This window comes from Filicampus tigris, chromosome 2, assembly GCF_054856515.1.
Source record: "Filicampus tigris isolate MCC_2025a chromosome 2, RoL_Ftig_1.0, whole genome shotgun sequence".
NCBI lineage: Eukaryota > Metazoa > Chordata > Actinopteri > Syngnathiformes > Syngnathidae > Filicampus > Filicampus tigris.
Genome location: NC_141218.1, coordinates 33,098,552 through 33,115,466, shown reverse-complemented (window position 1 = coordinate 33,115,466; position 16,915 = coordinate 33,098,552). Strand labels below are relative to the sequence as shown.

Sequence of the window (16,915 nt, the reverse complement as noted above, 5' to 3'; positions counted from 1 at the left end):
CGGTGCCGTTAACCAGGAGGTCAGTGGAAAGGCAGCGACTGTCGGTCAAAGACGAAGCAGAGGAGGAAAGTATCCATAGGGAGAAAGGGAAGTACGCAGAGCCTGATAACAAAAGCTAGGGAGTTGAATGACATGAGGATTAGTCGAAAGTTAGAAAACGTGAAAAGGCAGTAGCTAGTAGCATAAGGGCAGAGTTCATATTGTTTGACCACGGTGTAGATAATAGAAATGGGAGTGGGGCTTACCCTAAAAGAAACCGTTGTTAATGTCCTGAATGTGAAAAAAAAAAGTATCAGACCGAGTCAGTGAAATTACAGACATTTATAGAAAACAAAATTTAAAAAAAGCACCGCTCACGCGTCACTACTGGCTTCCGTGACAACTCCGAGCGGCATGGCTTACCGCTCTCTACATTTCCTGTCGCTTGCAACGTTCATTTCATTCAAGAATTTAATCAACTACCAATGTCCATTTGCTATTTTTCCTAAAAAAAAGTGTGCAGTGTTTGTTCATTCTTGGCTATTAATTTTTCTATACAGAAAAACAGACAAATGAAAAGAACAGCTTCAACCCACAGGGAAAAGCGGAACCAAGTGATAAGCAAGGTAACGCAACGTAAGCAAGCCTCAGGGACTGTCTTCCGGGGGTCACGGGCTCTTGTACACGCCCTGGTTTGTTGGTACTGTACGTATTCACGAACTGCGCCTGCGTGAAGGCACTATTTCGTGATTCAAGCGCCGCCTCTAAGTATGTTATAGAACTTTAATTTAACTTTGGAAAACATAAAAAAATATTGACAATCATTATATGTTGTTAGTTTCTGTGTTTAGTCAGCTTTACAATGGTCCTAACCTTTTGAAAATAGGATAAAGATTAAGAAAGTTATAAACACTTTGGGACCATCTCTTGCGACTGTCAACATCCACGCATTTGCTGAGATGCATCAAAATGATGCTGTTCTATTGGGAAACAAGGTTGCAGTTTATGCAACTTGGAGGTCAGCTGGCCCGAGCTGTCATTGAAAATGAATTTTGATTGCAGGGCAATGTGAAGAAAATTGGCTGACGCACGTGAATCCGCAAATGATTTTGCGTACACGCCCAACTTGAGCGCGAGTTAGAACATTTCTACACATTTATGACTGAATGAGGCTCACTGTGATCTGCTGTGAGCAGGGGAGCAGTTGGGGGGACATTTAGAAAGGCTGAGGCATGCGCCAGAAAGGGTAGGAATGAAAAAGAAAAATATTGACATTGGTAGAATGAAGGATAATGAAAAGAACAAGAGGGAGACCTGATAGAAAGTTGTTTGAGGTAGCGAGAGAATATATGAGGGCAGTTGGTGTTTGAAAGGAGGATGCAGAAGGCTTAGTTCTGATTCTCAAAGTGTGGCACAAGTGCCACTAGTGGTATTCGGCCTCCCTCTAGTGGTACTGAAAAGAATCACTAAATGAAATGCTCAAACTGTACAAAATGTTACATTGGCTTCAACGTTTTGAAATACAGTTTATCTTTACATGCAGTTCAGTTTTATTCAACTTTTAAGTACAATATATTTGCATTTGTGTTAAATGCAAATTTTCATTTAAGCATGGTGTTGATGTTTAAACAGGACATAATATTACAGCATCTTAAAATAATATTTTAGTTTTTGCAATAAAACCTACCTTGTTTTTGGTAACACATAGGTCTACTACATTACTGTACTCAAATATTGGTCATTCTGGTGGTATTTGGGGAGGCAACTATTTTTAGGTGGAACTTGGGTGTCAAAAGATTGAGAATTTCTGTGGCCCCCTCTATCAAGACAAGCCAAGAGTAAAAGGCTGATGGTTGTAAAATGATGCTCGCAGTTTCAAAAGAGCATTTGCTTCCACTCATCAACGTTTACCATTGTAACAGTAGCTGGATGAACAAATTATTCATGACTTTTTTAGCACACAAAAAGCACATTGAGCCACCAACAATACATCCTTTACACAGAAAACACAGGCACAAGTAGTTTCTAAAATTAGTCAACATAAATTCCATAAATGCAATGTGCAATTAGGGAATTTTCATTTTTAAGTTCAGTATTTCAAGACAACAAAAGCACCATTGTGGTTTATAACACCAAAGGAGGGTATCAAATCACCAGTGAAGTTAAGGGTTCGAGTATGCATACTGACATCCTTGTGTGTTTTATGGAGCTTCAACTGAAATTAAAGAAATCTATATTTAAAAAGTTTTTGGTGTAGCATGTTTTGAAGATTCTCTTTTCATTCATTTGCTAATACATTTATTAGGAAACAAGGACAGGACAAAGATAACTTCATCTGACCTTGTTATTATTCTCTTTGTTGTATATTATTCAAGTGAAGAATTCCACAGAAAAAAACAATGTAGAAATTGTTGATTTTAAGAACAAGCGGTCACTATTGTAGTAACATTAAACATTTATCGTCATCAAATTATGATGTGGTGGAAGAGAATAGTGTACACATGACTACAAGGTGGAATTTAGACAAGCAATATTCTTACAAATTAACAAGTGAATATTGTACAAGAACCCAGCATGACAAATTAACAGAGTATAGCACATTTTACACATCTGTGTGCGTGTTATCCAAAGAATTAATCTTATGATAAATTCTACAGCTGGGACTATAAAAAATTATGAACATGATGCCCAAACACACAAATCTGGTTGAACGGTAACATTTTAATTCAAATCATGCTTTGGTTATAGTCTATAAACAAGGACTCTTCTGAGATCAGTGGACTTTATCCCTGCATTACGAAACAGAGGGGCAGTGGACATATTCTGCTTATTTGATCCAGTAGGCTTTTACAAAAGTGTAAATAAGCCCTGATATTATATATGGTATAATTGAATATCATGATACCTTGGAAAAATAAACAAATGAAAGAAAACATCACTGTATGATTAACTAAAGGCACATGCTGCTTCTGCTAAAAAGTCAGAAATTTCACCATCTGAGTAAGCAGTAGTTGAGACTCACTTCATAGCAATCGTCCAGATGCATCCCACTCCTCGCGTTCAGTCAACTGTGCAAAACTAATGTTAGATCTTGGGTCAAGGTGCCCAGTGTGCTGCTTTTTAGCTCTTCTGTCTTTGAGGGCCTTTGTCAAAGGTGGCATTGCCTGCCACTCCCGGTAGCAGTGCAAAGGTCAAAGACTGTGCCCAGAAGCACGTTAACCAATAAATGAACACGTTAACTCATCCCCGCTGAGCCCAGTGAAGGGGGAGTGGCTTTAGACTGTCAGGCTAAGATGGTTGTCACTGTTGCTAAGCAGCCCAAGTCACTCTTCTTAGAGGGAAACGGATAAGTAAAAAGAGGATCGCAATGCAGCGTCACAGAGAATACTGCGCAATCTTAAATGCTAGATACAAACTAGTTTGTTACTAAAGCTACTGGTCTGGTACTCCCTCTGTCAAGATGATCTTACACTGAAACATGACTGACATAGCCTAATGCTGAATGCACGCACAGCTTGACACTTGATCCCAACACAACGGCAGTAGTGTGACACCAGAGTCTAAGAACCCTAAAACACTTGCTATTTATGCTTAATCTATACAAGGCCTCTGACAACCAGGTACTACGGTCTAATCTGAACAGGAGACACATTCAAATGGTGTAAAATGCCCAAGGGTCTAGGAAACTGGAGAACTAACTGACATGAAGATTGTGATTCAGGCATTTTAACAATTATTTTACAGTTGTTGTGACTATTGACATTTGGGCAGTGAAATAAGTTGTTTTTTTTAGCACTGAATAAGAGCAAAACCCAGCCACCTAAATATAAAACATTTACTTCTACTTTTCCAAGAGTTTCACAAATTGTCTCTAAACAGATAAAGTTGCTTTCCTTAATGTTCCAGTTGTGCTCTTTTTGAAGCCCTCTGCTACAGTGCAAACAGCTTCAGAAAACAGGTGAGCCATGACTGGTCGTTACCTGAGCCCTGAGCAACTGTGATGCCATTTCAGTTGACAGAAAGAGACAAAATGGCCATCCCCTAAGATGGCTAAAAATGGGTGGATTTTGCTACCTAACTCATTCCAAAAACACAATATTAATCAGAATGGTGTGTTAAACTAGTGAAGGCGCATAGTACATTCTCTTGTAAAGAAAATTTTGGAGTTGACTTCCCCTTTAAGAGTACTAAACTAAAGTGCAAAAATTGAAAGTGGATATTAATACTGTATGAACAGTATGTAAAATGTATTTTTAAATGTTGAAGCTTACCTTTAACGAAGTGCTCAGAACAAACAGGTATGAAGTGGGTAAATGGCCGAGTAAGCTGTTCTGCTGATTCGTGAACGCAGCAATGCGTCTTTTCCTTCTACCTCTCAATTGTGTTGCTGCAGTTGAACACTGAAGGGTAATTCACCATTTCTTGACGTTGACTGTCAAATTTATCAATTCATTCGATAAGCACTGAAACAAAACGACAGCCTTCAACATAGCAGCCGCAGGATATGTCCAGAGATGCGTGACGTCACCCAACCATCTATACTAGGGGACTAGGTGTAAACCTGCGACTAGTCCCTTGTAGTTAAAAGCAGTGAGTGCCAGTCATCACCAACATTTTGAGCGGCTTGTAAATTTACTGACATGAGAGGCATTTTATTTGGATGTCTCACTGTGCGCCATGGACTGTTATAGCATCCTATAGGCAATTACTGATGAATTAAAAAAAAATAATTATTAATATTATTAATTCGTGTACTCGACTTTGGGTATCGACCCTGCATGAGTATAATACGTTTATGAATGCCACTGAGTGAGCAAAGTATGGGTTAATCCTGCTGAGTTATTTACAGTAACGTTAATTTAAAATCACCTGCTGATCCACACACGATACATAAGGGACGGATTATCCTCCAACAAGTGGCCTCTATATATAGATCAGGATTTAAGTGTAGGGTGCAGACAAATAACGGGTAAATGCTCTTCCTATTAGCCCATAAACCATGATTGAGTTAAGTTTACATGACAGCTACTGCTAATATAAACCGTAACGAACTTTACCTAAACGCCTGGTTGTCAAAGCTAATTGGCAACGATTGACTGTTTACAACGTCGAAGATGTTTGAAATAACTTCAACGCCCCAACTCGCCAGTGAGAGAAATTGGTTTGACGCCACAAATACAGCTTCATTGGTTCAAGTATCTAAACAGCCTCCATGCAAAACAGAGGCACGAAGATTGCGTTGTCACGTCGTTAGCTATCAGTCACGAGAACATGCAGTGTTGAAGTTATTTTAAGTAACCAATATTTAAATTACGGACACAGGTAAAATGAGTGACAGCGCACTGTATCGAGTGACGATTAAAGGAGCCAATAATTGAGTGGTATGTAATAAACGTAGTGAAACAAAGCACAAGTGTACAAAGTATATACCTGTCACCGGGAGCGTGCACGAACACTGGGAGCGCGCAGTGTAGCTTGATGAGTCAATCAGTAGTACTTATGCAGCCTTCCCTCAAATTTTAAGCTTTTTTTTAGAGCATTATAAATGGCACTAGTTTGTCTGTTGAGCTCCTGTTTCCGACATGTAGGTGCTCATGAAACACTCATTTGCACACCTGTGACTCTTGCTCTTTCGTTGCGTGAACTTTGACCCTCTCCATTTATGAAACTCACAGTGCATTCGCTTTACATACTTACGTCGATTAAAATACTACAGCACAGCAAAAATATAGTTTTCACGAGGGTTTTTATGTTAAATTTTTATTTTGAATCAATCTTCATTTGGTTATCAGTTTTGAAGTTCATGTATTTGCGTATTGGTTAATAATTTCCAGTGTCAATGTTAATTCATATAGGCTACAGTGCAGCGGATGTTTAGAAAATAAATAAATATATATATATATATATATATATATATATATATATATATATATATATATATATATATATATATCTTAATATGATCACGTTGACATTGGCAAAAGTGTAAGTCTGTAAATATACATTTTCTAAAATGTTTTTAACATACAGCTCTGGTATTGTTTTACTGCTCCAGACATCAACTCCATATTAAGACCTGTTTTTTATTTCAAATCAACCATCATATAGCTATTAAATACTTGCATGATTATAAACAATATGAACACACAAAGACCACACTAGAAGTAAAAGACAAAAAGGTGCATTGCTATGAAAGACCTTAAGATAATTAATCAAGATGACAGGATTTTGTCAGACAAAAACACCCATCACATTTTGAATCAGTAATTACCGTCAATCAGTTACATGCCAAATATTTAATATTGCATACATAATCATTCAGATGTACAATATATTTTTGTATAATAATGTTCTGATTTACAGCATTTACTGCATGATCATCAGTGCACATTAATGAACAAGCATGTAAATAGCAAAGTCATCTTTTAGTGGGTTTTGTTTTCAGTTCAAATGGATGGAATACACAGATGTCGTGAAAGTGCTATAAATCAGAGAGACAAAATAGTTTAAGACAAGATTAATGTGCCCCATCAGTTGTAGGCCACCTTGCTGCTGCTGTCCATTAGGATGGTATGACAGGAGGGCTTCCTCTGCTAAAGGCAAGTGTACACTATCAAAGCAGCAGCAGTGGGAGCAAGTGTCTTTCAGGCAAACAGAGGCGAAAGAAGTTAAGCAAGGATTGTGTCCTTTTTTGTCCACTGGCAACCACGGTTGAACAGGTGCCGCTCTCCTTCTTATCCGCATCAGTCCTATCACGCCCATGGTCTTCTCATTTGAAACAGGTGGGCCAGGTGAGACCACCACAGGAAGCAGAGACAATAATGTAAATGACCACCTTGAAGGGACAGAGAAAGAAGTAAATTTTCTACATTGAAGTCTCATGGTGTACACAAATGTCTTTCAAGGTTTTTCCTGGCTCAAATAGAGACAGAGGTGATACCATCCTGACCATTCGCTATGATTTGCATGTATTCTGTAAATTCAACTGACTTCCATTTACAGGAAACATACTTTAAGGGTTCCAATAATGACTATTACCGGTATCATTTTAAAGCATCCATTTATTTAGCTGGAGGCACTGCCTTGCAATTTTGAATGCAGGAATAAACACTGTCTGTACAGCAACAATGGCTTATTAAATTTAACTGGCAGAGTAAACAACAGAATTTGACCAATTGTAACAACTATTATGTTATTTGTCCCATCCCTACAGGACAGCTACATAATCCTTTGTGGTCAAGAAGCTCAAAAGTAAATTGTCTGCTGAGACTATTTTTAATGTGCAGTGTCAGTTAAATATCATGAACAACGACAGCCACCTCGAATCATAAACACCTCATAAACAAATAAGGTGCAAAGCAGTAATCATCCCCTCTAAAGCAATATTATATGATATACGTTTATCAATATTTTCCTAAAAAAATTAATGAAATGAAAAAAAAAGGAGAACAACTCCTCTGATTTCTGATTTTGTACAAAATAGAAAATGGAAAAAAACAGATAACAGGTGATTTGGACGTTTTCTTCAAATCAGGTATTTTCTTCTGTTGTAACTTGTGTGGCCCGGAAGAAAACTTCCCGGAGGAGAGCTGACTCACAGAAACTTCACCTATTTCTATTGAGACTTTGGGTCTCTTTGAAAAGCCGAACCTCCTAAGATTTATGCCACCTTCACTTAATCTTTGTTGGTATACGTCATCGGGTCATAAGGTGCTGCTTCCTTTCAAACAGAGGAAAGGACAGGATTCTACTTTCCTAACTGACATCATTCCACTATGGCTGTACGGCTGACCTAAGTGTCTAGTGTCTAAAATATTTGCTCAGTAAAAAAATAAATTACAGAAGTGCCTTCTAAAATCATAAGCAGAGTCTATGCAAGTTAAAGGGAAAGTCAACCCCCCAAATTCCTTTACAAGAATATGTTCTTTGCAGGCCCACTAGCATAAACATGGCATTCTGATTAATAGGCTAGGAAGGTCTCAAAATGAAATCTTGGTGTTACCAGTCAGACGTGGAAACACTGGTATGCCTGTCTTTTGAATGTGTGATAGTTTATATTTTGTTTGTACCTTGAGTCTGGAATAAAAATTGTTGATTGATTGATAATATTGCATTTGTGGAATATGAGTTAAGCAGTAAAATCCACCTGTTTTGTCTGTTTTTTTCAGACAGATCTCAACCGCTCAGAAGTACATTTGGGCCAATCTGATCTCAAATCTGAGATATTCAACATGTTGGATTGTTTTGGCCCAACCTCTCACCGTGTGTGGTGTGCCCTGAGGACAAATGCATGCATCCTGTTGCCAGCATGCATCCTGTTGCCAGTGATGTGCAGCCAATCAGAGCACGAGGTGACGAGGCGGCAAGGAAGCATGGTGGAGAATCCAAAATCAAAACAGTCATGGCGCAACAGAAAAGTCTGTGCCCGCATTGTCTCCACTCCATTGACCAACGCCGTTTCTTTTTGTGTCGCTTTTTTTCTACTCAAAACACAAACTATCGCCACAGCCTCTTCTTTGTCTGCCATGTTCGTTTACTCTGAAGTCACGTTAAATCTCGAGAGATTGTGCGAGATTACCCGTCTGACCTGGGAATATTTGTGAGTGAAATTGGTTTGTGTGTGATGTGCTGATTTGGCCGTGTGGCTGCACATAACACACTGTACGTTCAAAGCTGTTACACCTGTGATTTTATATATTCACGTGTGGGGTCTTTCAGGTTTTGCAATTCTGCCTCCAATTTTAAAATGTTGTCGTGTGAACCAGGCTTTTGTTAACGTCAACTTGGAAACTGATCAATTTTCATCTAATTGTATGTGGACCTCTCTACTTATGACCACTTCAACCGCTGAAAATATTAGAACTATCGTGCCAATATTTTGGATTCTCTATACATTCAACGTCTTCCGCTCCATAGGCACCCACTGAGCTTGGAGGAGGAAATGGTTATAAAATTCAAAATAGTGGGTGATAGTTCTGTATAATATGCCTAAGTCTCCATAGAAATCAGTGAAGTTCCCGCGAGTCAGATGAAAGCTCTGGTTCAAGTTTACTTCTGGTTCACCTAACTTGCAGCATATGAAAATATCAGAATGAAACATCCCAATCGCCTGTTATCTGTTTTTTTCCATTTTCCATTCGTGTACAAAATCAGAAATTGTCAAAATCAGTTTTTTCATTTTGGTTTTTGGAATGAACATTGAGAAAAGAAGTCATTACAGTATTTCTTTTTTTTTTACTTCTATCTTCATTTGTCAAATGAACAAATGAATAAATGCTACACAGATTCCAAACAACCATATGAGACAGAGTTACTCACCAGGCACACCAGCACAACAACAAAGGTCAACTTGAGGTTTTTCATACACATGGCTCTGGCCAGATTACGACTTGTGGTCTTAAACGTGACAGACTAAATTAAAAACAGAAAAGGAGTTTCAATCAATTTACACAAATAGCCAACTCTTATAAAGTTTCCACCACAAAAAAAAGGACAAAGTACTCACAGAATCAACCAGATTTTCTGTCTTGTCGATCAGCAACTCCAGTTTTTCACCTCTCTGAGCAACCAAATCTGCAAAGCATATGAATGCACAAAAGACTTAACCTCACATGTAAAGCTGTTGGTGTGTGTAATCCAAATGGCAACATGATATTCTCAATTTCAATACACTCATTTACAGAGGTGGGCATTCCGCCTGGACTGGTCCGTCAGCCCGTCACTGACAGACGCCCATTTTGCTGATGATTGACAGGAAACTAAAAAAACAAAAGGCAGACTAGCACTATCGGAAGTGGGTTTTCCTCTATTAGTGTAATCATCACCAACCGGGTCAAATCCTGACGGACCTCTCAGTCGGTCACAGACGGACGCCCGTTTTGCTGACGGCTGACAGAAACGTGCGTGTTTGTTCACGGGGGTTTCTTGGGGCGACTGCATTGACTATATATGTGTGAGTGCTCCTTTTCTTAATAAGATCCCTGAGGGGACCATGACAGATCGACAGAATTTTGACGGAGAAACTGTAACAATTAACGATTTTAAAATGGACTAGACATTAACAGATAAAAATGTTAAGGCCTCTGTTTCGCCTCCAATTTAAATTTCACCATCATTTACAAACACTTCGGGAATATCGGGACAATTTGTAAAATTTAATCAAGGTTGAATGTGCTATCATCTTAACTGTCTTCATTTTTTATTTGCATACCTTAAAGAATTCAAGATGTAAGATAATGATGGTTATATAAGAGCAGCTTCTTGCTGGTGTGATATGCTGCCATTTAGATATGATCCGACTCCACGAGTTGAGTAATTGCAACTATTGGTGACTAGTCAACTAACAGAATAGTCATTTGTGGCAGCCCTACCGTAGGTACAAACACAAGTGAACACACTACTCTCTACATCGATGAGACACGCACCTATGTTGCGGACCATAATGCCTTTCAGGTCATCCACTTGCATCTGTGTTTCAGTTAGCCGATCTGATCCCCGGGGATCTGAGTGGTGTTTCTGCAAGTAAAAGTGCAAATGCAATCAGAACACACATACCTTAATTTTTCAAGAATAACAAACATTTATTTGCGGTTAAAAACCAAACAAAAAAACATTCATAATTGAGGGAGAGCATTATTAGTTTAAGAAACTCTTCTTGTCCGTTAAAGAGAAATTAATGTTACAGCAGGAGCACATAGCGGAGTAATTACAAAATAACATAACATTAGAAAAAATTTAAAAAGCCAAAACCCAGACTCAATTAAAAACCAACAAAACAAAAGGAAACATCGTACAAAGGACAACAGGCCCATGATTCTGCTCACCTCACTGTAGAAGACTAACAATAACCGTGTCATCAGCAAACTTTAAGATGTGCCTATTACTGAAGCTGCTGTGGCACACAGTGTATAAAATAAAGAGGAGAGGAGACAAACAGCAACCTTGAGGAGAAACAGTGGAAGAGGAGAACACACTGGACAATACACCATTGACTCTCACACACTGTGCCCTGTTGGTTAAAAAAGTCTGTTATCCAACTAGTCAGGTTCAGTATTGGTACCGAATGCTGACGAGAAGTCAATAACTGAGACTCTAGCATGTCTTCAGGTTTTTAGTATATAGCCACAGATATGGTCAGGTCCAGGAGTCTGAGCTTTAATTTTCTTAAAAAGATTAGCTACATTGTTTACATCAATAGAAAATTGTGACGACAGTCAACATTGGCGACAAATCATTAGAAACACCTGTCCGTGCAGTGAAATCCAGATTCTCGAATCAGAGGCAAAAACTATTTGTCATCTGCTAAATCATTCCCTTTTCTCTGTAATCCTGTCATTCTTTTCATTGCATTCCAGGCTTTCCCCAGGTTCGTGCTCCTTAACTCTGCCTCAATTCTATTCCGATACCTTAGTTTAGCTTTTCTTTTTTTTTTAAATATTTCAGACCTCACTTCATTCTTTAATTACCGTTCTGTAAAACCATCACCTTCATTAACTCATTCACTGCCAGACATTTTCAGACCCGCTTTTACCCTAGCGTTTAAAAAAAATGGAGAGAAAAAAATGTAAATAAATTCCTGGGATTGAATGGCTGGACTGTGAAAAGACAAGTAAATTCATCAATGGCAGTGAATGAGTTAATAGTTCCATTTATGAATAAGTCCCCAAATATATTTAGTATTAGTGTTATTAGGATGAATAAAAAAGGCATTCTTAGAGGGGATCATGGAGTCGCTGCAAAACGAAATGTAGGTCAACAGTATTGTGATTCTGAATAGCGCAGTGCAAGTCCTGCCTTGGATTTATACGCCCCTTTGATTGAAAATAAAAGTTATAGTTTTGTTGCGCCTTGTAGAGTAGGTGATATACTGATAAAAATGGTTCAGTGATAAGCGGTTTGGATAATGGATGGATGGATTTCTTGAGGTTGCAATGATTGAAGTCACTTAAAGCGGACGTCAACCCAAACATATTTTTCTTCAAGAATATGTTATATGCAGACGCGCTAGTTGAAACACGGCATTCTGATTAATTATGCGTTTGTGGAATATGAGTAAAGCAGCAAAATCCACCTGATTTTAGCCATTTCAGGGACGGCCATTTTGTCACTTCTGTCGACTGAAAATGACATCACAGATGCTCAGGGCTTAGATAACGACCAACCGTGGCTCATTTTAAGAAAACAAGTGAGGTGTGATTGGTTGTTACCTGAGCCCTGAGCAACTGTGATGTCATTTTCAGTCGACAGAAGTGACAAAATGACTCCCCCCAGAGATGGCTAAAAACAGGTGGATTAAGTCTATTCCACAAACGTAGCATTAATCAGAATGTCATGTTTTAACTAGTGGGCCTGCATAGAACATATATTATTCTTGAAAAAAATATGTTTGGGTTGACTTCCCCTCTTCTTCTGAGTTTCCAACGTCACAGCTTCCCAAAGTTCTTCTTTCGAATCAAAAAGGATAAATCCTTCAGAATGCTTATATCCAACCACGGGTGTATACTTTTGGATCATTCCTGGCTAGGTGGCGCAATCTTAATCCCATGTGAGCCTCACGTGTACATGTGATTGTTTGCGAATGCCGGCGACTCCAGGCAAAGTCCACAAGGAGCAACACAAACAAAAAAGTTCATCTCTATTCTAGTAGAAACTCTTCCTAAATAGTTAACAAAGGTGTACGACTTAAAATGTGTTTTTAAATCATAAACAACACAGAACAACAGCCTGTTCCAACAATAGCCGCGCCAGGAAGTCAGAGTACAAGTGCAAGGAATACATGAATACAAGCAAAATTGCGAAAATATGAATAAATAAAAGTCAATAAACTATACTATACTATAAATAAGCAAATAAAAGTGTTTTTCAAAGCATCTCTTTTCGCCACATCGCTATTTCACAACGCTCTCGCCTTGGACACACTCTATGAACATCAGTGCATAACTGGCACATTCTGCTGTTCTTCCGTTTTGTGAGATCAGGTGTGCCAGTCACACCAGTAAGCTGCTCCAGCTCTAACAACGGCTCAAATGTTGACAGATGAAACTGTTAGCACAAAAAATGTCAACACAAGAAATCACAATCTATCAAATTACCAGAGCTGGGCACTTGACCCTTTTTTGCCGGTCAGTATCCCGCCCTCCGGCCGCGACCTAGGTTGTACCCTTCCTGCCTCGACCCTCCAGCCTTATTCATAGAAATTGTCGACCCACAACCCCATGCAGACTGACGTTGGTGTCTTAATTCATTCAATCCATATATAAAAACCAGCATGACACACAATATATGAATTTGCCACGATTTTAAACACTACTTTTAAATTTAGATTTGTTCCACCACCATGAATGTGCTTAACAAAATTCTGGACACGCATGTATTGTACTTTATGAAACCATGACTGAGGACCGCACAACAAACAATGACCCCCCTGCCATGTTAACATGGACATATCACAGAGTAGATTGAGATTGCCTCGTGACCACATCACACTCATGTGGGCCGATTAGTGGGCCGGACTAAAATCCACTTCCGCCCTTGGTTACTCGAGCCCATTTTTTCCCAAACGTGTCACCCTCGGCCCCAAAAATGGGCAAAATGGGCAACGGCTGGGCCGGAGGGTCGGACGGTCCGGCCCAGGGATGGGCTGCCCAACTCTGCAAATTACTATGGAAAATAATCAGCAAATCAGAGCACGTATAATACATGATTATAGAGGGGAAAAAAATGCTTCTGAAGAGCAGTTTTTGTGAGGCGGTGTGTAACTCCACTGGTGCATGTTATTCTTGAGAAATTATGTTAATCTTGGTTTACACATGTAAGTAGAGCGGGCAATAACATATTGACACATGAAAACATTTAACGTGTTTAGTCTAAAAAAACAAATAACATGCAAATTTAAAACTGCTGAATCTACCTCAGAGTAGTGCTGGGCGATATGGAAAAAATCTATCACGATACAGGCCATTTTTATCATGATAACGATATGTCACAATGTACTGTATTTTCAGTTATTCTATTAAAAAAATATACAATACACTAGGAATGCTTAGCTTTTTGCACTTTATTTTGAACTGACAATTAAAGCGACCACGTATCAAATGAGAGATGCATCCAGTAGTCCTGATAAAATTATCAAATGTAAACAAAAGCAATGTAGCCTATATATTTTTGCACAAATGTAGATATCAATCTAAATCAGTCATCAAAAATAATGTTTCTGACAGAAATTGATTAAAAAAATGAATGAAAACGCTACTGTAATCTCATTTTGAAAACATTTATTCTCAAAAGTCAAAATCCGGGTCTGTATTGTGAAAACGAATCACATTTGTAATATTATATGTATTCAATACTATACGCATCAATTTTATGAATCGCTTATGCTCAATATTAATCCATGCTTAATCATTTAGGACACTCCCGCCAGCTGGCGTACGGGTCGCCGTAACAATCGTTTCCTGTTTAATTGCGTGTGTTTGCAGGATTATTTGGTATAATTTTCTCTCCAGACACTTATTCAATTGCCTGCTATTTTTCTGTTCAAAGTTGGATACGCTCCACTTTAACTCTGTGAAATGTACTCCATTACCCAAGCACTTAATTACGGTCTTTCACAAAAACATTAGGTTAGTTTAGGAATTAGCATTCTGCGGCCTAAGTAGCACTAATCTCGCATCGACCTGCCGACTACTCACACATAGGTAATGTAAGCAGCCGAGCGAAGCTTTTCGGGACAGTCTCCGAAGTTCAATTTTAGGAAAAACTTAAAATCGGTGACTCTCAGTTTAATTCTTTGTGTTTTAATGAAGGTCAAAATGCAAACTGCAGTGAGAGCCTTTAGTACATAATGGTATTTTTTCGTAAATAGTTGTTAATAATTACGGGTTTGTTGTTGTTCGTTCATTCTTTCCCAAAGTAGTAAAATTCGTTATTTGCGTTCGCCCACCTCGTTATTTATTAGGTTTTACTCACACAGTAAGTTTGTTATGTAATATGACTATGCATTATTTTCTTCTCTGTGTTATTGTTCAGTCTGTCACCTAGTGGAAGCTGTGTGGCATATTTTGCCCATTAAAACAAGCTTTGTCTGTCGTTCTTTTAACTCGCAGCTTGCTGTAGGTGACAATGTAGGTGTCAAATGTCGTTTGACACGATATGAGAAAGGTAATCCGATAAAAACTTCGTCTTCACGATATATATCGTCATAGCGCCGAGCTCTATCTCAGAGTGGTCAATGAGATCAATGAGATATGATAGCTACAGAAGTGAAGATAATCTTGCATGGTCAAAAAAGGGAAAAAGAAAAAAAATACTCAGGGTACTCTTGTCATATTCACCATCTGAGCAGCCAGCGTCGATGAGAACTCGCTGTTCATGGCATACGGCAGTGCTGTTTGTGCTCGTGACCCATACGTGGTCTGGAAGCGCCTCTTGATCTCACTGAGAAAGCTGAATGCACGAGACCTTTCAAAGTCCTTTTGCACAGAGAAAATACATATCAATAAACAAATATACACATAATACGTAATCCGAAATGAGACATGCAACCCTCCCAACAAAAAGCACATTATTAGCTTTTAAAATAACGAGTCCTGCCAAAAACACATTATGATAGCCGCTTGTGTTTGTATGTCAGTTTTGCAAAGTGGCTGAGATACCAAGAAGCTTATACAGAATATGAAATGATGACGTGTCATGAACCAATACTTACATCATCGGTGATGCACAGGTATATGATTCTGTCATGGCAGATGTAATGAAAGAGATAGCTGAAAGATAAGAGGGTTTTGAAGAATATTATTTCATATTCACATGGAAAAACAAGAGCTAAAACTAAAAGTCTCTCTTTCCTTATTGAAGTATTTTCACGTGTATACAGTACACGTATACAGTACCATACACGTGTGACAAATACACGCAGAGCCCCATGTGGAGTTAAAACGTAAAATATGAGTGTGGAGCAACTGCACACTTACCTGCCATGGCTGTATGTCAACTTGTTATTCTCGGATGGAATTTTCGCTAAGATCTGTTCAGTCACTTCTAGGAAGTTGCCGCCACACCATGCATGTTTGGCTAGGATGGTTGTTCCACGGGCCACCACGGCAAATAGAATTGCCATGGCTACAATTGGCACAGATCTGTCAAAACAAGAATATGAATGGAGGACTGGGGGGGGGGGGGGGGGGGGTCGTAGGTGAGTAATCTGAAACGCCCCCGTCGAACGATTTAAATGGTAAATAGTAATGAAAATGTCTGCGTCAACATTCAAATCAGATTGTGAATATTTCCAAACGGATGAAGGTGCTCTGACTGGCGTGAGGTACACACAAGAACATCAACCACAAATATGACACAATTTACGTGTTTTGTTTTTGTTTTGCTAGTTGCCAACACTCGGCATTACACATTTAATGCTGATCCTAATATGCGACAAAAGCAATATAACATAACATACAACGCTTACTCCAAAACCTTGATTATAAGCGACTCTCAAAGATGCACATTTACACAAAATTCCAACATCTCACACTGCAAGACTTCCGCACCTATCAAATCCCTTTCGAGTGACTTCTGCTTTGTAAACTAGCAGGCGGACCTACAGACAGAAACTAAGTTGCCCACTTAATGGGTAATGTAGTCCACATTACATTTCACAAACACAAGCTCCGTAAAACTGGTTAAATGTTGGACTACATGCATTAACATTCTGTTTTGTTCGCGGTTTAATGACGCCATAATATAGCGACTTCAATCAACTTTCTACAAAATTCTTCCCCATTTTGTCCTTACAGGTTATTAGGAATAGTTTGTTCTAGATATGCATTTTATTCAATACCTACAACATACGATGATGAAATTAATACAATTTATTAAAACATGTACTTCTGCGTTTTATATGAAGTAAAAAAAAAAAAAAAAAAAAAACTCCCCTGACCGT

At 38.6% G+C, this 16,915-nt stretch overlaps 2 protein-coding genes across 9 annotated transcripts in view; both read right to left on the bottom strand.

Moving 5' to 3' along the window:
- Positions 1 to 5,625, bottom strand: part of mtus1a (microtubule associated tumor suppressor 1a) — a 32,305-nt gene extending 26,680 nt beyond the window's left edge. For 2 of the 5 annotated variants that reach the window (XM_086023657.1, XM_086023659.1), the window contains exon 1: positions 3,002 to 3,212. In XM_086023657.1, coding sequence (XP_085879783.1) covers positions 3,002 to 3,006 — 5 coding nt within the window. In that variant the 5' untranslated portion in view covers positions 3,007 to 3,212. Of the gene's footprint in view, positions 1 to 245; positions 271 to 3,001; positions 3,213 to 5,409 lie in introns of those variants that run through there. The other 3 variants (XM_086023661.1, XM_086023660.1, XM_086023658.1) reach the window with 3 other exon arrangements.
- Positions 5,626 to 6,042: 417 nt separating this feature from the next.
- vamp7 (vesicle associated membrane protein 7) lies at positions 6,043 to 16,692 on the bottom strand. Of its 4 annotated transcripts, none has more exons than XM_086023665.1 (8): positions 16,433 to 16,692; positions 15,951 to 16,115; positions 15,686 to 15,743; positions 15,312 to 15,449; positions 10,404 to 10,494; positions 9,485 to 9,552; positions 9,298 to 9,390; positions 6,043 to 6,814 (listed from the first exon to the last, which is right to left on the bottom strand). In XM_086023665.1, the coding sequence occupies exons 2-8, from the start codon at positions 16,094 to 16,096 to the stop codon at positions 6,749 to 6,751; spliced, it is 660 nt and encodes a 219-aa protein (XP_085879791.1). In that variant the 5' UTR covers positions 16,097 to 16,115; positions 16,433 to 16,692; the 3' UTR covers positions 6,043 to 6,748. The 4 variants fall into 4 exon arrangements, with proteins under 4 accessions (XP_085879791.1, XP_085879789.1, XP_085879792.1 ...); XM_086023663.1 differs by having other exon boundaries at positions 16,442 to 16,692; XM_086023666.1 differs by having other exon boundaries at positions 16,506 to 16,692.
- Positions 16,693 to 16,915: the final 223 nt, after the last annotated feature.

Coding starts and splice junctions, on each gene's coding strand:
- vamp7 (XM_086023665.1), bottom strand. CDS start 16,096: ATGGCAATTCTATTTGCCGTGGTGGCCCGTGGAACAACCATCCTAGCC. Junction 9,391..9,484: donor CAGAAAATCTGGTTGATTCT/GTGAGTACTTTG, acceptor TTTTTAATTTAG/TCTGTCACGTTTAAGACCAC. Junction 6,815..9,297: donor TTGTTGTGCTGGTGTGCCTG/GTGAGTAACTCT, acceptor TGTCCCTTCAAG/GTGGTCATTTACATTATTGT.